This window comes from Balaenoptera musculus, chromosome 1, assembly GCF_009873245.2.
Source record: "Balaenoptera musculus isolate JJ_BM4_2016_0621 chromosome 1, mBalMus1.pri.v3, whole genome shotgun sequence".
In the NCBI taxonomy this organism is placed as follows: Eukaryota; Metazoa; Chordata; class Mammalia; order Artiodactyla; family Balaenopteridae; genus Balaenoptera; species Balaenoptera musculus.
Window position 1 is genome coordinate 159,568,490 of NC_045785.1, and position 25,035 is coordinate 159,593,524.

Sequence of the window (25,035 nt, forward strand, 5' to 3'; positions counted from 1 at the left end):
GGTTCAAAAAAATCAAAACAGGGCAGATAGCTTTCTGAATTTCTGCGCTATTATAGTAAGTATAGAAATATCAAGAGGGCTAACATAAAAAATAAAAAAGCTTTTTGTTTTTTTAAGACAAGATAGAAAGGGGTTATTAGCTAAAATGACCAAATGTCATTTTTACCCAGGACCATCTTGGTTTATTTATGGTATACTGGCCTAATTATTAATAGTGTCCCTTTCCATTCTGAAAAGTGTGGTTTGGATGATAAATTATATAGTCACTTTTCCCATTATCCTAGCCATGTGCTAGTGGGGCTGAAGAGACCACAGAGCCAGTCACCAATCTCGCAACACTAGGAATAAGAGGACTAAATGGATGGACATTATCCTTGAGTCCGGCGTCAGAAATGCCATGACTCCCTTTACATGGGATTACTTCTATATGGAAGTAAAATCCAGAGTATCCAATATTTAACCCTGGCAAGTGGAAGACAGCTAAACCAAATATCTAGTATGTTCTTTTCCAAATGAGAGCTGGAAGTTCAATCACTCCCAAATTCTGGGCCTATAAAATCCCCATAGAAGAGGTTTCTCTTTTCCACTTACAGCACAACATGCAGCACAACCAAAATAGTAGCTGCAGCTACTTTGAAACTATGACTCAGATTCAAGTTCAAGACAGCATTTTGCTCAGAAAGACTGCCTGTGTCAGGTTGCTGGGTGAAGGTGTGGTCTGTCTGCTGCTATTTCCTTGTAAACCAAATCTTGGAGACATTGTTTACAAGGGGTACTTCTTTTATCAACTCTATTCACAGTTGCCTCATTTCATTCCTTCATATCCACTATGGCAATGCTCTTAATGTGATTTTTTTTTTTTTAGTATTTATACTTTACTCATTTCTAAATAAAACTGAGTTGCTTTCAAAGTAAAGATGAGTATGAAATAAGGTTGTAAAATTAGAAACAGAAAATGTAAAAATTATGAAAAAAAAAGTCCTCTAGCATTTACTTAGCATTCTACAATGTTAGACACATGACTAAGCAATTAAAAAATATTTCATTTGATTTTCACAATAATCCAAATGGTAGATATTGTCATCCTTATATTAAAGATGAAAAAAGTAAGGCTCAAGAGCTGGGATCTAACTACCAAGCTACATAAATATAAAGGGGGAGAGTATAAATTCTTAGTAAGCTAAACAGGAGAGCTAAGTAATTATCGTGCTTGTGTGCAACAATTATTTGAGCTGCCTCACAGGCAAGGCAAAAAGAAAGCATAATGGCTTAGGTAATTCTTATCTGACGTAAGAGAAAAACACATAGCTTTACCAAGTATTAAATCACAGGAGGAGTTTATTCCAAGAATGCTAATCAGCAAACTGGACAATGTCTTTGACAATAGTTCACAACACAATGGCCTTTCATAGAGCTACTTTAATGTCAGTAGAATATAACTCAGTGAAAGAAAAGGTTTCTATTGTTCAGGGGGCTAGTCTTGGATTAACAATCAGCAAGTACCAATGTGTTGTAAGATCCCTAAAATAAATATGGTTACATTGCCAAATAAGTTTGAAAAACACTTCATACTGTAGACCCTGCTTAGAGACTTGAAATATATTTAGCTTACTAGAAGTTCTAAAATGCTGTATTTAAGAGACTTGTATAAATAAGTTAACACAGTTTCCCATGACTGTTATTGCCATCCTTTGGGAAGTTAGGTTGGTATATACTGACTCAAATATACCTATACACTTTCTTTCCTTCAGCTCGTCTTTGAATGAGGGTGAGTTAAGCAGACAAATTCACGATCATTCTCACTGACAGGAAACTACAGCGTGGACATTTTTGATTACTGATTGAAGGGTGAACCATAGTTTTGGTGGAAGAATTTTCATTTGGTATTGAAAGTAAGTGTCTACCTGAAAAAGAATTGTACCTAGTAGAATAAGGCTGAGATAATGGATCAAATGATCTTAAGAGCAGATTTTAATTGATACTTAACTATAAGGGATCATCTATAACTCTCTTGTTAAAACCTCTAGTTTTGAGCAGCTCAACCTCCTGGAAGCTTACCAGGGAAAAGGAACTACAACATGTACCCAAGGTAATGAATCAATTGATCTGTTAGATGACATTATTTAGAATGAAACTTCCAAATTTTAGAAAACTCTTGTCAAAAATGACTTTATTTCTTTAACATAATTAAAATTGAGCTCTTATTTCTCAACAGTAATTAGAAAGTAGACAATATGTTTCTTTAGGCTATTCCTCCATCACTGCATGAAAACATCAGACATACTTACCTTCCCACTGGCTTCAGCTAAAAAAGATGTTCATTCTTCATCTAAAAGCCAAATCAGATCTATATAAATATGGAAAGTAATCATTCCACTTGAAACTGGCCTGTAATAGTGTCAACTTTACAGCCTACTTCGTTTCTTACCATGATATTAAAAACCATGTTTTTAAAACATTAATTGTTAGGGTCGCATCTTACCATAAGGCTTACTAATAGAAGCATACCACAGAAAAGGTTTACAAAGATATTTTGTAAGCCACTGCATTTGACTTTGAAGCAAAGCTTCACAATCATACAAAAACAATAGGCATTATCTTCACTCTACAAACTTTAACCTTGGTCAAGACCTCAAGGGACACATTATATATCTACCACTTTCTCAAAGGTAACCCCTTGACTTACTTTTTCCTATTTTCTTCTATTACTGCAAATACAGGATGTAATTAAGATTTTGTTCACAATACTGACTGTAATGTTTTCTGTTCTCATAGTTGAAAATTAACAATGATGTACAATAAGCACAAATTAGCATGAAAGACAAAGGAAATTAAAATAGTGCATTAAGAAACAAAGACAATGAGGGACAAGCATTTTAGATGGGGAAATAAAAAGAAATTAAGATGTCTTTGATTCAATTCTTTGATGTCAATTTGATTCAATGTATAAGCACATGTATGACTCAAAAACAACTTCAGATTCTATACATTTTAGTATGTTTTACAGTATTTATATTGATTTGGAACATAAACTGATTAACTAAACCCAGCGGTTTCCAATGGGAGTAATCCTAATCTTGGGAGTTGTTTGGGAATTTTATGGGGGTGTTTCTGTTTGTCACAATGCTTGGGGAGCACCATGGGCAGCCACTGGCCAGGAACCAGAGATGCTAGACATCCTGTGTAGGATACTTCCATAGAATAAAGAATTGTTCCAAATCCAGTAGGACATTTAAATGTCCAATCAGACGTTCTATAAAGGTGACAAACTTGTTTATAATTATCTGAGCCTAGAACTAAACCTCCTTTCACATATAAAAACAAAGACTTTGTTTTTACATAGCCTTAATAGCACAGAATTCTCTATGTAAATCAAGGGAAAACTGCATTTTAAGGACTTTAGCTAAAATTACTCAATATTTCATAAGGGAATATCAGGGAAGCCAACACCAGTTGCAGTATTTCTGTTAACCAATAAAACACATATTCTGATCTGCATTTTGTACTTCCCTTTTCACAGTGACTCTGTATAGGTACAAGTATGTGACTTCGTAATTATGTCTTCTGGTCTAGTCACGCCTGAGCATTTACACACTAAAGTACATATTATTTTAAGTTGTCTAATGATTTTTCTCCTTTATGTTCCAGTTATGGCATTTATATTGATATTGAATTTTGAAATATGTAACTAGGTAGATTGCATTACCTAAAAACTTTTATTTCAAGATAGTAGAGAGGACAATAAAAATAACTGTCATAGAAAGATGGAGTTGGGTCTGAGAGAGCTGAAAACCCCAGATCTAGAATAATGCTACAGTTACACACCACACACATACATAACAAAAAATATTTTTAAATAGACAGCCTAGGACACAACCCAGAGAGTCTCACAGTACCGATGACACAGAATCAGGTGTCTAAATTGTTTTTAATCACTGCAGGGAATTCCATGTGTAGCTAAGATTGAAAAACCACTAAGCTAGACAAAATTTAAAAAGGAGGTCACTATATATATACTAAATAGATTAAACAACAAAATACTATTCTACACTTATGATTAAACTGTTGCCCTATAGGAATTAACATTTTATAATATTCAGGTGTGAAAAGAGTTTCTAAAGCAGGACATAAAACCCAGAAACCATAAATGAAAAGATGTACACATTAAACTACATAAAAAGAAAATAACTTGTATATCAGAAGGAAGAAAACCTAATACCACAAATATGGTTGAAAGATAAAGGATAATTAGGAAAACAAAATTTTAAATATGTATGTAGATAGTGTTAAATGTCTCCAAAATACAAAGAGGTCTTATAAAATAACTAAGAAAAGGGTGAATATTTCCATAAAAATAGAAAAAAAAGTGAAGGACATGAAGAGAAAATTCATGCCTAAAAAAGAAATGCCAGTAAACAAAAACTAAAAACCAAACAAGTGATCAAAGAAATGTTAATAGAAACAAGATAACATAGGTGACCCACTAGTATAGCAAAGATAAATGAAAATATTAATTCAGAAGTTTCTAGGGTGTAGGGAAGTGGGGACTTTCTAACCTTGTCCTTGGAATTATAAGTTTCCCTAATCTTTCTGATGGGTGTTTGGTAGTAAGCATCAGGATTTTCAATGTCCATTTTCCTGGCACCGAAATAATATTTATAATGCAATTAATCCTAATTTAAATGATGTACATAAATAAGCTTAAGAATGCTCATTGTAGATTTGCTAAAATACTGGAAATTGTCAATAATTTTCCAGCTTTTCCTATAAGAAAAAGCTACTTTTGTTTTTCTCTTTATACTTTCCCAATACTGTTATCTTCGACTAATATCATGTATTATATTTATAAATAAAAGCAAAACATAATTATCTTTCTTATATCTAATAACTGTGATTCGGGGAGAAGCATTTTTATATGAAAAAGAAAGCAAAATCACTGTTAATAAACAACTTCTTAACGTTTGTTTATTTTTGGAAAACCTGGTTGTAACTCAAAAAATCTTTTAAATGTATTAATTTTTAAATGTTAAAAAAATGCTTCAAGGAATTCTTTTGTAATACCAATGAAATCTTTTGTAACGCAAAGACTTAGTAAACTTTTAACAATTTTTAAATATTATTTATTTTTAGCTTTGTTTATGTCTGGTTTTCTTAAATAAGTATACTACCAACTAGGTGCAGTATGCATGTAACAGGTGTTCAATAGATATCTGATGATTTATTCTAAAATCAGTACCATTTAGGAGATATAATTTACTATATATTTACCATTGTTTATTTGAAATTAAGGCCATGCAAAAAGAAGGTCAGGAAAATCCATAGCAATTCTTGCTTTGGCAAGTCTGAGACGGTCTTGATTGCTTAATTATGAAAGGAGAAGATTGATGAGATGTTACAATAGAAAGAGAAAATCCATTTATTTCTTCTTTCTTACACAAAATAACCTTTACACTATTATTGTAACATTTCCCTCCCTGCCTTGGATACAAAGCCAGTACGGCTCAATAACCCATTTAAATACTATTTAACATTGAATTTTGGTTGGATTAAATACTCATTTTAGGGCAGCTTATTATTTTGTGGGATGGAATGTGGGAAGGATCAATACACATAAAATCCAGTTTCAGTAAAACACATCTAATTCACAACCAGGACTCACTAGACGTTTATTCTGTAAGAGAACTGGATTCAATCATATCTAAGGTAGCCTCTCAATGATAAAAATCTATGATTCTGTAATACCCGTTCATAACAAATAATCTGAATTATGTCAAAAAGGCTTGAAACCTCCCCATGTTAGGCTTACAGAGAACTGAAAATTTGGAATGGTATTTTCCTCAGATTTTGGGATATTTAAAAGAAATTGCCTTAAAATATGTAAAAAAGAAACAAATTCTTTTAAGCCAGCTTATTCAACAAGTTCATTTTGTGATTAATAACCACTATTAGTTGAACATTTTCTATGTGAAATATAGTCATGATTTTTTTTAACCACATGTTCATGACTCACTCCGCTCACAATCAATCATCTACAGAGGTCTGTTATAGGCAAAATTCAGGAAAGTTGAGTTGCCATGCAACTTGCAGGAAAGAAAAGAGACCCAACAGCTTTCCATTCACTTACAGGCTGCTTAATAGCAAATAAATAATATCTCCTTCTGTATGCTTCAAATGTACTACACTAATGAATTACAGGTTGACAGATGCATGAAGACCTGAAAAGCTGGAATCTGGGAAAAGAAAACTGGAAAGCTAAGCACGCTGGCTAACAAGCTATAGTTGACCGACAGGTATTGATTAAAATCTTGCATAAAATCTCCTTAGAGCACACTAGAGACCTAGTGATAGACATTAGACTTAGCACTTTAAAAGCTTTCTGGATGCTGTAACAAATGTAGAACAAGAGTGCCTTCCCACTAGCCTTAATCAAATTAGACAGATAGGGCCAAATATAAAGACAGAATAAGGCAGGAGGATGGTTATAGGGCAAGAAGTTGACAAAAGAAACAAGAATAAAGTATTACTCCTTAGGAAAATGGGAATTACAGTTTCTTGGTTAACCGACGAACCTTATAATAAATAAAAACATTAGATTCCCAAAGTAAGTCAATCTAGTACAAGGTTCAGGTCAAATCCATTTTGCCACTTGTTTTTGTAAAGTTTTATTGAAACATAGCCAATTCATAGTATTACACTCACTAATTTCATACTATGACAACAGAGTTGAATAGTTATGACAGAAATCCTATGGCCCACAAAGCCTAACATGTTTATTATCTGGCCCTCTACCGAAAAAGTTTGCCAATCTCTGATCTAGTAAGAGGTCATATCAAGATGGAATGACCTAATTGATACATTTTAGCTGGAAGGGCAAAATAAATCATTCACCTCTATGGACTTCTTTGCAAGAAACTTCCATGCTAGATTGATCAAAATGTCAACACCGAGTTCTAGTGGAACATGGCAGATGGGGCACATGCATTTTATCTCCCCAACACAAGTAATTATCAAGTTTTTAACTCCCGAAGTGAACCAGAAGGGCCATCAATGGATGAGGTGTTTAACCTCGTTTCCGTTAAGTCAGAAAGTCGGGGTAAGAGAACAGGCTACAGAAACAGGGCAAAGGAGGCTGCCTCAAGGTGGCAGGTAATGTTGGAGGCAGTTACCTTCAAAGTCTTTGACTCCTGCCAAACAGAACTCCAACAAGAATTCAGAATTGAAGACTACATATGGGACAGAGAATGGGATTGAAAAGTGAGTGAAAAAGAGACAGTTAACCAGAAGTCTGTATACCAGAGAGTCCCAAAACACCTTCTTACTTTTGGCACGATTTTGAGTAAGCAGTGGAGTGTTAAAATGGAGACTCTAGTTGAATGTGACGCTAAGAATATCACTGATCTAGACCATTTCTTTAGCCTTCTGTTTGGTCTTCCTTCCCCAGTGCTTACCATCTTATAATGGTTCCCTCAAACAGCAGTCTCATTCTTTGAGTGGCTGAAAGGTTGTGATCACTTTATTACAGAGGAAGAAATAAGATCTATGCACACTTAATGGTTCTGCAGTGAGCAATATTTTTTAAAAAATGTATTGAGATATAAATTACATTACAATAAATTGGACCCATTTTAAGAGTATAGTTTTATGTAACCAACACCAAAATTAAGATATAGATTGTCATTACTCCCACAAGTTCCTTTGTGGGCCTTTACTTTCAACCCCTCAATCCCTGGCAACCAGTAATCTGGTCTCCATCATTACAGACTAGCTGTGCCTGTCCCAGAACAGTACTACTTCTTTGCATCTGGCTTTATTTCCTCCGTATAATGTTTCTGAGATTCACTCATGTTGCTGCATATATCAATAGTTCTCTTTTATGGCTGAGTAATAGTAAATTGTGTGTGTATCTATGTGTGTATACACACACACACACACACTACCTAAGAGTAGAACTGCTGGGTTAGTTGGTAAGTGCACATTTAACACTTTTAGAAACTACCAAACTTTTCCAAAGCAGTTGTAACATATCACATTCTCACCAGCAGAGTATGAGGTTCCAGTTGTTCTTCCTTGTATGCACTTGGTATAGCCAGTCTTTCTCATTTTAGCCTTTCTAGTGGGTATGTAATGGTATCTCATTGTGGTTTTCATTTTCATTTCTCTGATGACTAATGATGTTAAGCATCTTCTACTGTATATCTTACTGAAGGGTCTATTCAAATCTTTTGTCCATTTTACTGGATTATCTTACTACTGAATTGTAAGCACTGTCTAAAAATTATGGATACAACTCTTTGGTTGGATATATATGCATTACAAATACTTTCCCCAGCCTGTGGCTTGTCTTTTCATTTTCTTAGTGATGTCTTCAAAGAGCAGAAGGGTTCAACTTTGCTAAAGTTCACTTTATCAATATGTCTTGTATAGTGAGTGCTTTCTGTATCCAGCCTGAGAAACTTGACCTACCCCGGGTCCAAAGATTTTCTCCTAAGTTTTCTTCTAAAAGTTTTATAGCTTTAGCTTTTAAGTCTGTAATCTATTATGAGACTTTGGTGGGGGAAAACTGTATTTATATCATTTCTTTTCCATGTGCATATCTATCACAATTTGTTGAAAAGACTATCCTTTCAACATTGAATTACCTTGGCACCTCTGTACAAAATCAACTGGCTATACATGTGTGGGGTTGCATTTATATTTTCTGTATATTATGATATTCTGACATCTTAAAAACCTTTCTGGCTGGAAAGAGAGACTGCCCATCCCAGAGCTAGGCAATTCTTAGAGACAGCAAAAGGCTCAGCAGGGAGCATGCCTTTGATACGCAAACTAACCAATCCAGAGCCCTACCTCCCTCCATCTGCTTTAAAATTCGCAGAGCCAGGTACCAGGAAACTAGAGGCCACTCCTATAGCTCAAAGCCCTCTGGAATTATTCAAATTAGCCAATCCTAAACTGTTTACCTTACCCTGCCTTGCCTTTCCTGAGGAAAACTTTTTTTTTTTTTTTAAGTTTTATTGGTGTATAGTTGCTTTACAATGTTGTGTTAGTTTCTACTGTACAGCAAAGTGAATCAGCTATAGGTATACATATAGCCCCTATTTTTTGGATTTCCTTCCCGTTTAGGTCACCACAGAGCATTGCGTAGAGTTCCCTGTGCTATACAGTAGGTTCTCATTAGTTATCTATTTTATACATAGTATCAATAGTGTATATAGGTCAATCCCAATCTCCCAATTCATCCCACCCCCCTTTGTTCTCTACGTCTATTTCTGTTTTGTAAATAAGATCGTCTATTCCAATTTTTTCAGATTCCACATATATGTGTTAATATACGATGTTGGTTTTTCTCTTTCTGACTTACTTCACTCTGTATGACGGTGTCAAGGTCCATCCACGTCTCTACAAATGACCCAATTTCGTTCCTTTTTATGGCTGAGTAATCCTGCGGAAACCTTAATAAAGGCTCTAGCCTCAGTTTTCCCCTTTCTCCTCCTTTCTGCCTTCAGACCACCCTGAGGTTTCCCGCACATGATGCTGTGTGGCAATCCATCCTTCCTGTTTCTAGGATCTATGAGTATAATAAACTTTTTCCTGAGTCTCTCTGAGTCATCTCTTGTGGCCATAGCTAACTATCACATAAAAGAACACAGAATGGGGCTAATTTCTAGACTCTCTATTCCAGGGGTCCCCAACCCCTGGGCCGCGGACCGGTACCGGTCCACAGCCTGTTAAGAACCGAGACGCACAGCAGGAGGTGAGCGGCGGGCAAGCGAGCGAAGCTTCATCTGCCGCTCCCCATCGCTCACATTACCGCCTGAACCATCCCCCAACCCCATCCATGGAAAAACTGTCTTCCACGAAACCAGTCCCTGGTGCCAAAAAAGGTTGGGGACCGTTGCTCTATTCTATTCATTGCTCTATACGTCTATCCTAACACCACTGGCTTCATTACTGTAGCTTTAGAGTAAGTGTTTAAATCAAGTGGTCTAAGTCCTCCAACTTTGCTCTTCTTTTACATAAGGGACTCAGTTTAAGTCTTTTGCATTTCCACATAAATTTCAGTCAGCTTATCAATCGGTGGGACTCTGAATGGGACTGCATTGAATCTGAATCTAGAAAGTGATATTTTAAAAATCACATGACTTTTTACTGATTTTGAATTTTTAAAATCATTATGCAGGACTTAATTTTGTGTTCTAGAACAGCATGTAAATATCATTAACCTTGACAATATAAATGTAAAGGTACAGCTGGCAAATTATGGAAAATAGAGTGATAAGAGAGGAAAGAGTGGGAATACTAATATCTTCACCTTAGAAGTAGGAAATCAAAAGATACGATCTACAATTGATAAACACAGATGGAGGCTTGCACGTATTATTTAAAGTTACAGACATGAGAAAAAGAAATTGAACCTAATAGACATATAACAGTTATTGCAAATCTAACACAGCCAAAGCAGATTTTTCCCACCTAAAACTGGGTCTATTATGCTATTACATGGGGGTCTTGTCTTCCCCATGTCAGTAAATGGAATCATCATCTACCCAATTGCTAAAGCCAAAAACCAAGGAGTCATTCTTTTCTTTTTTTCTTTTTTCGGCCATGCTGCGCAGCTTGTGGGATCTTAGCTCCCCAACCAGGGATCAAACACGTGCCCCTTGCGTTGGAAGCGCAGAGTCTTAACCACTGGACAGCCAGGAAAGTGCCCAGGGAGTCATTCTTGATTCTTCTCTTTCCCTCTCCATCCCCATATTCATTCTCCTTACATTTTTTCATGCAGTCCCAGCCCCCATTCGGAGCAAGTATATCCAGTTGCCTATTCAACATCTCCATGTATGTTTAATAGGCACAAACTAAATATTTGTAAATTAGAATTCTCTTCTCAGAACCTACTCTTCAATAAGATTTCTTTAAGTCACTAAATAGCACCACCATTCACCCAAAGTTGCTGAGGGAAGAAACTTAAAAGTTCTATCTCTGGGACTTCCCTGGTAGTCCAGTGGGTAAGACTCCGCGCTCCCAATGTGGGGGGCCCGGGTTCGATCCCTGGTCAGGGAACTAGATCCTGCATGCATGCTGCGACTAAGAGTCCGCATGCCGCAACTAAGTCTGCATGCCAAAACTAAAACAAAGAGCCCACATGCCACAACCAAGACCCGGCGCAGCCTAAATAAATAAATAAATAAATAAATATTAAACGGAACTCCATTTTTTAAAAAAAGTTCTATCTCTGACTGTTCTTTTTGTCTCACCTCTTACATCTAATCTATTAGCAAACTTTCAGTTACATCTGCAAAATACATCTCAAATCCAATTAATTTATTACCACCTCTACTGCTACCACTCTAATCCAAGCCATCAGAGCTCTTGACTAGATCAGTACCTGCATATGCTGAGTTCTCAACTTGAATGAATGAATGCAACCATGAGCAAATTCAATCAGGTCTTCCTTCAAAAGATACCCCAAATCTAACCAATTCTTTTTGCTGTTGCTACTCTAGTCCTAGCCACCATTATATGGCAACCAGACTAGTGTAATAACCTCCTAACTGGTTTCTCAGCCTTTATCCTTGCCCTCCTATAACCTATCCCCACAGCAGTCAGGTAAATGCCTTTAAAAATCTCAGACCATAATACTGATCCCCGCTCCCCTTCCCGGAACCCTACAGTAGCAGCCCATCACACATGGAACAAAATGTTTATTTTCAGCCATAGTACACGATGGTCTCATAACCTGGCCCCTCCTGTCTCTCTAATCTATCTCCTACAACTCTCTTTGTTGCTTACTCTGGTCCACCATACTGGCCTTGTTGTCCTTCAGTGAACACACCATATTCATTCCTGCTTTTACGTGCGATGTACATCAAACCTGAAACTCCCTTCTCCAATCTTCACATGTCTTATTTCTTTCAGATCTCCACTCAAATGCCACCTCCTGAGAGGTCTTAGGTAGACAGATAGACAGATATAGAAATAGTTATCTCACTATAGACATAGATATAGATATGGATATGGATATAGATATATCTCTTTCTCAATATCTATATATTAGATATATAGAAAGAAGTTAAATATAGATATGTATATGTACATATGTGTGTATATGTATACACACCCACATACATATGTAAAAATAGCCTCCCAATCCCTATCATTTTCTCTTACTCCCTTTATTTTAGGCATAAAAATAAGACAATATTATATATCTGTCTCACAAGGAAAGTGAAAGCTCCATAAAGGCAAGGGTTTTCTGTGTCTTGTTCAATAATATTGTACCCAGAGCCAAGAAAGTCCTGGCATCAGCACTAATATTTGCTGAGTAAATTAATGGAGGATGAATCCATTATCAAGTCCTTCAGTCTTAACTCATTGGCCTCACCTCCAACTGCTTTTTTTCCCTATGATTTATTTTTTTAAGACATTAATTTTTAGAGCAGTTTTAAGTTCACAGCACTGAGAGAAAAGTACACAAAGTTCCCATATACCCTCTGCCCCCCACTCATGTACAGCCTCCTCTGTTATCAACATCCCCATCACAGTGGTGCGTATGTTACAACTGATGGACTTAGGTGGACACATCATTATCACCCAAGTCCATAGTGTCCACGAGGGTTCACTCTTGGTGTCAAACATTCTATGGGTTTGAACAAATGACATGTATTTACCATTATCCAACTCCTTTTTTCCCCCAAAGAAGTACAATTTAAATTTATTAATAATTAGTTTTTTTAAATTCTGAGAACCAGGTGTGTAATGAACTAGAAAAAATGTTTTTGACAAAGTCTCAGTTTTGACCACTAAATGTCTCTATTTTCCAGCTAACCAGAAGCAACTATAACTCAAAAACATGCAGAACACATAATTTCACAATACTCTGTAAAAAGCAGGGCAAGAAAGTTATTTTAGCATTATTTAATTGTAAGTCATTCAGTCATTTTTTGTTTGTGGTGATATTTGGTAAAATAATAAGGATACACACTCTGGTAAAAGATTTTTTTCATGTGAATTTGTGAATCTGTTTACCTCAAACTCCTCTTCATTCCTCTAACATGACAAGCTTTTTTCCTCTTCAGTGCCTTTACATTCGCTGTTCCTTTTACATTAAAAAAAAAAAAAAAAAAAAAAAAACTGTTCCGAGATCTTTCCGTGGCTGGGTACTTTTAGACTCCAGCCAAATGTCACCTATACAGGAAGCCCTTCTGTAACCATCTGTGCAATGGCAAGCTCACGCTCATCCAAATCACACTCACTCATATAATCATGGCATTTGTTACTGTCTCCTCACTCCTATAAACTTTACGAAAGCCAGGACCTTGTTTACTTGTTCATTGCTAACTGCCCACCACCCCAATCCCAACTCAGAACAGTGACTAGCTAGCAGGTACTCAATAAATATCTATTGGATAGACTTTGGATGAATGGAGGATCCTGATATAGCTATATAAAAAGACAGAGAGGAAGTAGATGCTGACACAGGTGAGCTAAATTCTGTTGTCTATCAGAGCAGGAAGTTAATAGATAATGCCTACACTGATGAATTAAGACATATTAAAACCTTAAAAATGCATTCCAATATACATTAGGTGCAGACAAATACTGTTTGATTCCACTTGTACGAGGTACCTAGAACAGTCAAATTCATAGAGTCAGAAAGAACATCGGTAGATGCCAGGGGCCAGGGGGTGGGGGTGGGGAAGGGGGAATGGGGAGTTAGTGTTAAAGGGGACAGCGTTTCAGTTTAGGAAGGTGAAAAATTCGGGAGATGGATGATGGTGAGAGTTGCACAACAACGTGAATGTACTTAGTGCCACTGAACTGTACAGTTAAATATGGTTAAAATAGTATGTTTTATATTATGTGACTTTTACCAGAATAAAAAAAATTTTTTTTAATTATCTCTCCCTATTAGAATTTATATTATACACAGGCAAGGATATTTGTCTCTTTTTTTTTCCCATGGATGCACTCCTGAGTGCCAGTAATAATCACTGGCTCCATAATTTTTGAGTAAGAGAAGAGGATTAAGAAAGTGTCACAATCTAGAAATGCAGCAGACCCAGCTTGATGGCTCTAAATAAACAATTGTTGAATAAAAAAAAAAAAAAGACATATTATTATGTCTCACTTGTATGTGGAATCTAAAAAAAAAAACAATTATATTGGGACTTTCCTGGTGGTGCAGTAGTTAAGAATCTGCGCTCCCAATGCATGGGCCTTGGTTCGATCCCTGGTCAGGGAACTAGATCCCACATGCATGCCGCAAACTAAGAGTTCGCATGCCACAACTGAGTAGCCCGTGAGCCGCAACTAAGGAGTCCACCTGCCACAACTAAGACCTGGCGCAACCAAATAAATTAATAAAATAAATAAAAATAAAATAAATTTAAAAATTATAGATACAGAGGACAGGTGTTTGCCAGAGGCAGGAGACGGGGGGGAGTGGGGGAGGGGAGAAATGGGTGAAGATGATCAAATGGTTTATAAGAATTAAATAATTCCTGGGGAGGGCTTCCTTGGTGGTGCAGGGGTTAAGACTCCATGCTTCCAATGCAGGGGGCGCAAGTTCAATTCCTGGTTGGGGAACTAAGATCCTACATGCCATGCAGCGTGGTCAAAACAAAAAACAAACAGACAAAAAATTCCTGGGGATGTAAGGTACAGGTTGGTGACTATAGTTAACAATACTGTATTGTATATTTGAAAGTCGCTAAGAGAGTAGATCTTAAATGTTCTCATCACAAGAAAAAATATTATAATTACGTGTGGCAATGGATGTTAACTAAACTTACTGTCGTGATCATTTTGCCATATGTACACCTATCAAATCATTATGTTGTACACCTAAAACTAATACAACGTTATAATCCCATTTATATTTCCATCTAAAAAAGAAATATTACTACGGACAGGTTATTTAGAGATGATGTAATTTTAAAAACCGAATTCAACGATTATCACTGATGAATGTATTCATTCATTCATTCACTCAACAAATTATGCTGCATCTGCAGCAGTGATCCATGCACAGAGCATACCCTCAAGGAGCCTGACATCTAGCTACAGAAACAGGCAATTAACCCCAAAATTAACACAATTAAATTTCTGTATGATAAAGAAGGGATACAAACTAGTCTCAGGGGGTTAGGAAAAAGGGAGTGACATTTAATCTGAGTTCTAAAGGATAAATAGGAGCTCAGTAGCTAGGGGGAGAGGTCTGCTCCAGACCCAGGGACTTACACAGCCAAAGGCCCAGAAGTAAAAACGTGGCAAAGTCTTCGAGTTTGAATTTCACCCTGAGGAAAGAGAGGGCCAGGGTTTCAAGCTGGTGAGTGACAGATCATGCTTACATTCTAGAATAAAATAATCACTCTGGTTCCTGTGTCGAAAAGAGAATAGAAGCTTGTAAGAGTTTAAAGACTGCAGCTAACCTAGGAAAGAGATCATGGTAACACGCACAAGAGCAGTGGTAGAGAAGCTAGAGAGAAGTGAACCAATTCAGATCTTCGGGTGGTAGAATCAGCAGGACGTGGTGATTAAGGGGATGCAGAGCCAAGAAAGAACGTAAATCAGAGATGATGACACCCTGGCAACTAGGACTGCTGAGTGGCTGGTGAGATCATTCACTGAGGTTGAAAAATGCGAAGGAAAGCAGGTCTGGGGTAAGAAAATGCACTCAGGTATAAATATATGGCATTTCAGATACCTGTGCAACACCCAAATAGAGGTGCCCCGTAAAGATATGGGTCTGGTGCTCAGGAGAAAGGAGGAGGCTGGAGATGGAGAACTGAGAATAATTAATACACAGATGTCAATTGAAGCCATGGGAGTAGATGGGATCACTCTGCAGGCAAATGTAAAGTGAGAAAAGAAAAGCTCAGGCCTGCAGACATTAGCAGAAGTCAAAAAGTTAAATATGATCAAATAATTTTAACCTTTATACAATATTCCCTTTTTGTTTACAGTTAGATACAAAGCCAACTTCTCTACAGAGCACCCAGTACATGTTCTACCAGCCTGAAGCCTGGCACAGAGCTATTTATAAAAACCAAGAGCTTGGCTTTCTTCATTATCATCACTTTGGCTATGATACTACAGAAACCAACTTATTAAATCACGCTGTTAAGTGCTTACTAATGTGGAATTCATCAAAAATGAATCAAATCATTCTACAACTAAACATAAAATGCAAACTCAAAAATATGATTCACATTTTTAAAGAGGCCTATAATTATCAACATAAAATAGAGCCTCTTTCTGCTAATACAGTACTTTTTAAAAGTATGTAAACTGCCTTTGGATGTGGTACCCAGCTGCTTATTTTGCTCTGCAATTAATTCAATTAGAAATGTACATATTATGAATCAAAGTACATCCAGCAGAGATGAAATAGTAATTGGTGAATTTGGTTAAAAGTGGCTTACTTGTTATCTATATTACAAATTTTGAGAATGTTTTTTCATAAGAAAACTTAGCCTGTTCCTCCTCTTTGATGTCATAATCATCTGTGATATGCTGATTATGCCAATATAGAAATAAGACTGGGGGCTCCCCTGGTGGCGCAGTGGTTGAGAGTCTGACTGCCAATGCAGGGGACACGGGTTCAAGCCCTGGTCTGGGAAGATCCCACATGCCGCGGAGCAACTAGGCCCGTGAGCCACAACTACTGAGCCTGCGCGTCTGGAGCCCGTGCTCCGCAACAAGAGAGGCCGCGACAGTGAGAGGCCCGCGCACCGCGATGAAGAGTGGCCCCCGCTTGCCGCAACTAGAGAAAGCCCTCGCACAGAAACGAAGACCCAACACAGCCAAAAATAATAAATAAATAAATAAATAAATAAAAATATTTTTAAAAAAGAAAGAAGACTGGATCCAATATATAACCCCTCTATTACATTATATGACACCTCATAACAAGGTATATACAGAGGAACACAAACAGTTCTGTACATAGCAGTAAATATATACATGTATGTGTATACTATGTATGACGCATAGACTAACAGTTTGGTGTGTATCCTCCACTCACAAAACAAACACAGAGAGACTACCTCTGGAAAGAGAAGTAGGAATGGGGAAGAATGCTGGAGAAGACTTTTACTTTTTACTCTGTATTACTCTATATTGTGCCTAATTTTTATAATGCAAATGTCATCCTTGTATCACTTACGTTTAAAAATGAAGTGTGAAAACTGGATGCACCTGACACTTCCTTATGAGCACAGGGGAATTATACCCTATAACACCTCAGCTTCTGTGGACAGCTCTCGATGCTATGGTCCCACACATCAAACGCTAAGCTACTGACAAAAGTAGGTCCCCCTAGGGTAAAACGTATTTGGATTTGTAAGCTATGAATTCGCAATCTTCTATATCAATTTCCATTCCAAGTGCTTTTGTTCATTACTGTTCATAGTTCAGTCTGTCAGTTTAATTTTGTGCTGCTTTGTAGGTATTCACAATAATTACAATAATGTTTAATGCTGTACCTTAAGGGTGAGCTTAACAGAGCAGTTTAAATGCATATGTTCTGGCCATTCTTTGACTCCCATCCCATCTCTACACACACACCCTATCCCCCGCACACATACAAGCAGGCCCACTAGCTGTGTTATATACGATCTTTCATCTGACTAGCTATTTTCCCATTACCTTCTACAGTATATCTGACGATGACATTGTTATTGATGCCACAGTAAACAGCTAATATATGTGGTAAAAATACATGCACTATAATGAATCAAAATGACATACCTACCCACCAGACTCCCTCTACTCATTCTAATCAGATAATGGTTTTGGTTTTTTTTTTCTTGAGTGTACTACAAAAGGCGGAAGTAGCCCTGGGGAAAACAGTCATAAACAAGGGAAATAAAAGTAAATGTTTAGTTCATTGAGAACAGAAAGGAAGCTCAACTAGAAAATCTGTATCAAATAATATAATTCATTTGGTTCTATATGTAGTCTTCTTAACTTGAAGTTCCCTGAAACATGGGTGGCAAGTGACACAGACAAAAACCCTCCAATTAGACTTTTTATTATGACCTAATTCATTAGAGCATAATTAAATTTCTTATTAAATGATTAACCATAAGGTTACAAGAAAAGGTCATGTTGAATGTTAATTATACATCCTTTAAAGAATTTCAAAGATGTTAACAGCAGTACTCTCATAGACTGTCAGTTGTTGCTAATTAACTCAAACTCTTGGAAGCCAATTGAGCATTCTCTTTAAAAATTCAAAATGCATATATCCTTTTACTAATCAATACAACGGGGAAGAATTTATCCTACAATCAATTTGCACAAGTGTGCAAAAATGTGCACGAAAGGATGCCTGGTGCAGTACTGGCAATACCAAATATTGGGAAAAAATTATGCATTCATTAGTGGGGAAATTATGATTGTGGTGCATTCGTATGATAGAATGAACACGAGGATACAAAAAGAGTTCTTCTAGATAGATTATTAAATGAAAAAGAAAATCAAGGTATAAAAGAATTTGTGCCAGAACAACCTGTATCTGTTTTTAAAAACAAAAGATAAAGATACATGAATGTGTTTGCACCAAAAAAATGCTGCAGAGATGCATAAGAAACTTAACAGTGGTTAGCTCTGGGAAATGGGACTGAAGTCAAGAGGACAAGAAGATGGAGAGGAGTAAACATTTAACTTTTCTTCAGTGATATATATATATATATATATATACACACACACACACACACACACTATATGGATAGAGTTTATGTATATATTATGTATATATAACTTTTACCATACACATATATGATTTTTAAGTTGAAGGACAATAACAAGTTAAAATAAATAAAAGATTATGAAGAAACAGAAATAGTTCAACAGGCATAACGGAGAACAAATTTCAGAGTAGAGAACTTACATACAGCAGAACCCTCTTACCTGACACTTAGCACTACAGTATTTGGCAACTCTGCATTGAGAGCATCGCATCAGCTTTTCCTTCCTGTTAAAAAATAAAGTTCACATTAGGAAATGAATGAGAATCATATATGGCTGAAGAAGAGAAAACATAAGTCAAGGCATTGACACCAATATGTTCTGCTCACTCTATCTGTACGTTCCATGAGATTTAGATTTTCACAGTGATGAAACATCTTCTTTCACCTTCAGTGTGAGACACATACATAATAACTAGTGTTCTTTTTTTTAAATTGTGGTAAGATATATATAAACATACAATTTACCACTTTAACCATTTTTAAGTGTATAGTTTCAGTGGCCTTAAGTACATTCACATTTTGCGTAACAGTCACCACCACTAATGTTCTTTTTAACATAAATTTAATGAAAACACAGAGGTTCCCACTTAGGCAAAAAACTTCACTTCATAGAGTTCTTTTTTTCATAGAGTTTTTAATGTCTCCATATGAATTAAGACTCTAGTCTATCTACTAACTGAAAGTATCCTACACCATTCAAATAGAAAAATTTTTACAAGTTTAAATTTATCATATAGTTTAATTATAATATACTCCTTCTGGGAAATGATTTTCAATTTCCATTAAATTCAATTACTACTTTCAACTTGCTAAATTGAGATGCACCAAAGTTATGTCCTCCCCAAATCGCCTGAGGAAGAAAAAAGCCAAAACAAAGAAAAACTTGGATTATAAAATAAAAACAATAAATCTGATGATGAAATTCATAGTAACAAATATCAGACAGGACTGTAGATACTTTCAAGGCAGCCAAGAGCATTAAAAGTCAAACTATAATATTAACATCAGTGACAAAACAGGAACAAATCTTTCTAAGCACTTCTGATGTGCCAGGTACTGTTCAAAGTTCTTTACATCTATTGACTCACACTTAACTTCAGATAGTCCTGTAACTAAGCAGTTTTATTATGCCCATTTTAGAGATACTTCAATACATTTTCAAGAGATAAGAAGCAGATGACTAAGGAAACACACCATAAAGTTCAAGTGGCAGGTGACATTGAAAGGGTAACAACTGAACCCTACAGAGAATCAGAACTTGAATATACCAGGTACCTCACCCACAGGAGAGCAGGAGTGAGATATGGAGCATATAACATGGGGAGAGGTTAAAAGTCTAAATAAAGCAAAGTCAAAACACCTCCTACCCCCAAGTGTAGAATTATAGGTGTCAGATATCAACATCCCAGCCAACAACCCAAACCCAAGCAACCTGGTCCTAAAGTTCTTGCTTTTAACCATCACATTATGCTACAATTCTTAGACAAAACTGGATAAAAACAAAATCCACCCATAGACTATTTTTTTTAATTAATTTATTTTTTTTTTTAATTTAAAAACTTTTTTTATTTTTGGCTGTGCTGGGTCTTTGTTGCTGCACGCGGGCTTTCTCTAGTTGCGGCGAGCGGGGGCTACTCTTCATTGCGGTGCACAGGCTTCTCACTGTGGTGGCTTCTCTTGCTGCGCAGCACGGGCTCTAGGTGCGTGGGCTTCAGTAGTTGTGGCTCACAGGCTTAGTTGCTCCATGGCATGTGGGATCCTCCCGGACCAGGGAACGAACCGGTGTCCCTTGCATTGGCAGGCGGATTCCTAACCACTGTGCCACCAGGAAGTCCCGTCATAGACTATTTATGAGACACACTTCAAATAAAAGGACATACAAAAGTGGAATGCGAAGGATATGCTAGGCAATATTAACATTAATATTAAAATTAATTAAATACTAATAGAAAATCGCCTGTGTAACTATATCAATATCAGAAAAAGAGACATTAAGGTTAAAAATATTACTAGAGATGAATAAGGTCAATACACAAAGATAAAAGGCTCCAATCACCAGGTATTAGGCACCTAGTAACAAATGTATGCAGTCTAAAAATACATAAAGTAAAAGTAACACCTAAAAAAAAAATGATCAATACACAATAAATTAATACAAGTAAGGCCTTTAAAATAGTGCCTGGAATATATTAAGTACCATACAAGTATTAGTTATCAAGTCTTTTTCAGGAATTCATAGATCAAGCAGATAAAGAATAAGGAGCTCTATAATTTACTTGATCTCATGCAATACACAGACCCTTGCACCTTTTATATTAATGTGTATTCACCCACTGGCCATTTACAAAATATGCCCACATATTAGGCCACAGAGCAAATCTAAAAATCCCAAAGAATCAGTATTATACAGATAATTTTCTCCAACCATAAAGGAATTAGATTAGAAATCAGTAAAAAAAATAAACCCAGTAAAATCTCATATTTATAGAAATTTAAAAGCTTATATAATTCAAGGATCAAAGAATTGTCACGGGGCTTCCCTGGTGGCGCAGTGGTTGAGAATCTGCCTGCCAATGCAGGGGACACGGGTTCGAGCCCTGGTCTGGGAAGATCCCACATGCCGCGGAGCAACTGGGCCCATGAGCCGCAATTACTGAGCCTGCGCGTCTGGAGTCTGTGCTCCGCAACAACAGAGGCTGCGATAGTGAGAGGCCCCCGCACCGCGATGAAGAGTGGCCCCCGCTTGCCGCAACTACAGAAAGCCCTCACACAGAAACGAAGACCCAACACAACCATAAATTAATTAATTAATTAATTTAAAAAAAAAAAAGAATTGTCATGAAAATTAGAAAATATATTAGATTAAATAATGAAAAAAAATCAAAACGTGAGATAAAGCTAAAGTAATACTTAAAGGAACATTTATAGCTTTAAATGTTTATGTTGACCGCAGTGGTATAATTTTTTAATCTCCTTAATTTTCCCCATAAAAAAATGACAGAGCAAGTAGGAAATAGGAAAACCTAACCATCACTCCCCACCCTGGAAAATATCTACAACAAACCCAAAAATATTAGCAGGAAAAAGAAAACAAACACACACACACACACACTACTAGCTTCAAGACTTGAATTAAATCAGTATATTTGTGGGAGAAAACAAAGAAGGCAACTTCCAATAGACCTGAAAACAGAAGAAGCCCCAAACTGCCAAAAGATCCCTAGCAGAAAGCCTGTCAAGCCAAACTGAGAACTGCAGCCAAGATTGGGATAGTATGCTTTCTGCAGGAACACTCCTGAGGATGAGGTCCCTGGGGCTCCCCTGAATCCTGCTTGCCTTAGACCTGGCTCCTCAGATTTCCCCTCATTTCCTTTTTTCTTGTCTAAGTTATTCAGAGGCTATTTCTGTTGCTTGCAAATAAAGATCCCCAACTATACAAAGTGTTTCATCTCGATTTTTAAAAATAATAAGCAGAATCAAATACCCAGGAAAATCAGTGATGAACCGGTAGCAAATCTAAAACTTCGTCTTCTCCCTCCCATAGCTCTCAACCACAGGCTTTAATGAATTTTAACACAGAATTTCAGCAAAATAAACAGCAAGATGATTCAAAGTACTGGGATAATTCAGCTGCCATTTGATGTGTGGAAAAAATTCCTTAACATGAGTTATTTAAATGTTTGGGGTTACTTTTACATATCAATAACCAAACAAATAAATGTAAGTTTCAAGTTTCAAAAAAAAAGATCACTCAATCCAAGAGAAAAAGTAGTGTGTCTGATTAGAGGAACCACTGAGGCTTTGAAGAGTTACTGCTTTCTCTGTTGAGTAAGGTCAGATAATAGCCTCCTGGTAAGGTTTCCCTGCAGAGAAAAACTTGGGCAGCAGTGGGAGAGGAAAATAAGTATTAGAAACATAGCCACCAGACAGTTCATGAAAACATTCTTCTTCTCTTAAAAAAAAAATCAATACATCATTTCCAACTGAAAGACAAACTCACGTTTTTCTTTAAAAAATCAGAAATGTACATGTCAAATAAAAAACAGAATTAATTAGAAGCCCTAAATAAAAAGGATCACTTATTCTAGGTGGTAGCTCCAGAGGCTAAAACAAGAAATAATGAATGGAAGTTAGAGAGGGACAGATTCTGTCTAAAGGTAAAGATCGTTGTGGCAACAGCAACTGTTCAAAAATCAAAAGAAATGCCCTGAGAAGGTGGAGTTCCAGGTCATTTGACATGTTCAAGGAGAATCGGATAGGTACATTTACAGACATATGTAAAGGAAATTCCAGCACTGCAAAGGAGCATGAATTAAATAAGTTTCCTTCTAATTCCAAAATTATTTGGTTCTGCTTCTCCTGTGTAACAAAAAAATATAAACAAAATTTGAAGATAACAAAATTTGTGCATATTATAAGGTCAAACATGATAATCTCACAGGAGTAGAGAAGTGAGCAATATACAATTTTCACAGACTCCACAAACATCCTGTTTGCAAAGCGATTATTTCAAGAGTCCATCCAGAACTGGAATTTCTGAATAAAAAGGAATCTAAAGAAACAGGTTAGGAATGTATCAGTAACAGAAAGGTGATTTTTACCTCTTTTTTCCCCTCCACTTAAGACACAAATAGTAGCAGTCTACCTCTAAATTAAAGAAGATATTAAAATTATTGTATACTAAAATAAATGGAAGTTTTAGGCCCCCATCCCAAAAAAGCAAAAAGGGTTCCCTTATCACTTGTTCATATAAACTCGGATATGTTACTGAACACAATGTCAAATCAGAGAAAATTCTCAGCTTGCTCAGCGCTCCAGATATAGTGATTCACGGAGCATAAGTTAAGTCCTCTCTTCCAAGTAAAAGTTGGGTCATAATTAGTTTCTCCAATAGCCTAGGCAACTGAAGTGTGGAAAGGAAATTAAAATAAAGCTAAATTAATTGTTCTGCTGGTATACAAATTAAAAAGTCATACAGTTGACCCTTGAACAACATGGGGCTTAGGGGTGCCAACCCTCTGTGCAGTTGAAAATCTATGTATAACTTTACAGTTTGGCCCTACATACCTGAGGGTCTGCATCCACAGATTCAACCAAACTCGGATGGTGTTGTACTGTAGTGTGTATTTAGTGAAAAAAACTCTGCGTTTTTTTCACTAAAACATAGTGAAAACTAAAACATAGTGGACCCACGCAGTTCAAACCCGTGTTATTCAAGGGTCAATCGTATATGGATAAAGGGGAAACCACTGTCTCTAAGAAATCAAAGAGGAAAGGGGATTAATTGGCTCCCTCAGATCCCAACAACTGGAGTACTGTTTAAGGGAACATCTCTCTGTCCTTCTTGGTTATCAGAGGGCAAAAGTATCCTACTGTTTAGAAACTCTGCCCTAAAATCATATGGCCAGTTGCCAGGTAGACAGAAAGAAGTTTCCTGGAAAGGATACAGAAAATGAACAAATTCTATCCCAAATTTCCCCCAGCCCTGGCATGTACAGAATCCATTTAAAACTTCCTATAGAGGAAAAAAATGCATCTACAACACATTCATAGATAATATACTTATCATACAGGGTTCTTTCCTAGTAACATGCCTCGATCTCCTAGAAGTCTCCCAGTGTGTCTAGCGGTTGAATCTCTCCTTTAACAGCCATCCTCACGATGGAAGGAAACTGGCTCACTGTTGACCAATCAGATGCAGGCGAAGGCTCAGACACCACAGGGAAGCCAGGCGACCCTGCCACTGGCTGAAGCACACTCATCTGGATGGAGCACAGCCCAGTACAATCAGAAGCAACCCCAGAGCCCGGGTGTGCCTTTGCAGCCTCCTCATTCAAGGTGAAGATCCCTGCCCAGTGATCTTTTGCACCCTGAATATCTCAAGGACCAAATTTTACTTTGTGGCGGATCACTGAGGCAATTTATTTTGTGGCTGATTTCTTTGGGAAGAAATCTGAGCTGAGAAAAAGACCAGAGCACACTGAGTAAAGCCTGTACCACTTATAGGTGCTAAGGAAAGAGTGCTGACTTAGGGGATGTCTGATTTAGTACCCCAGGCCTTTATACGAGTTTTAAGAAAATTCCCTGAATAGAATTCCTATGAAAGTATTTTTTCACATAATTAAGACCCAAGATGCTCTATGGAGTATGAGAAATACTGAATGTCATGATGGGCAAGCTCTTAAAAATAAAGAATAAAAACTCTCCATTTGTTTTTAAATGGAGAAAGCTAAAATACCTAAGTGAAAGAAGTCTAAATACAATTTTTAAAACAAAAATA

At 36.7% G+C, this 25,035-nt stretch overlaps 1 protein-coding gene across 1 annotated transcript in view; it reads right to left on the reverse strand.

Annotated features, from left to right (window-relative positions):
• SMYD3 (SET and MYND domain containing 3) overlaps window positions 1–25,035 on the reverse strand; it is a 711,719-nt gene that overhangs the window by 514,126 nt on the left and 172,558 nt on the right. Inside the window, exon 2 of the mRNA XM_036829018.1 lies at window positions 18,916–18,979. Coding sequence (XP_036684913.1) covers window positions 18,916–18,979 — 64 coding nt within the window. The remainder of the gene's footprint in view (window positions 1–18,915; window positions 18,980–25,035) is intronic.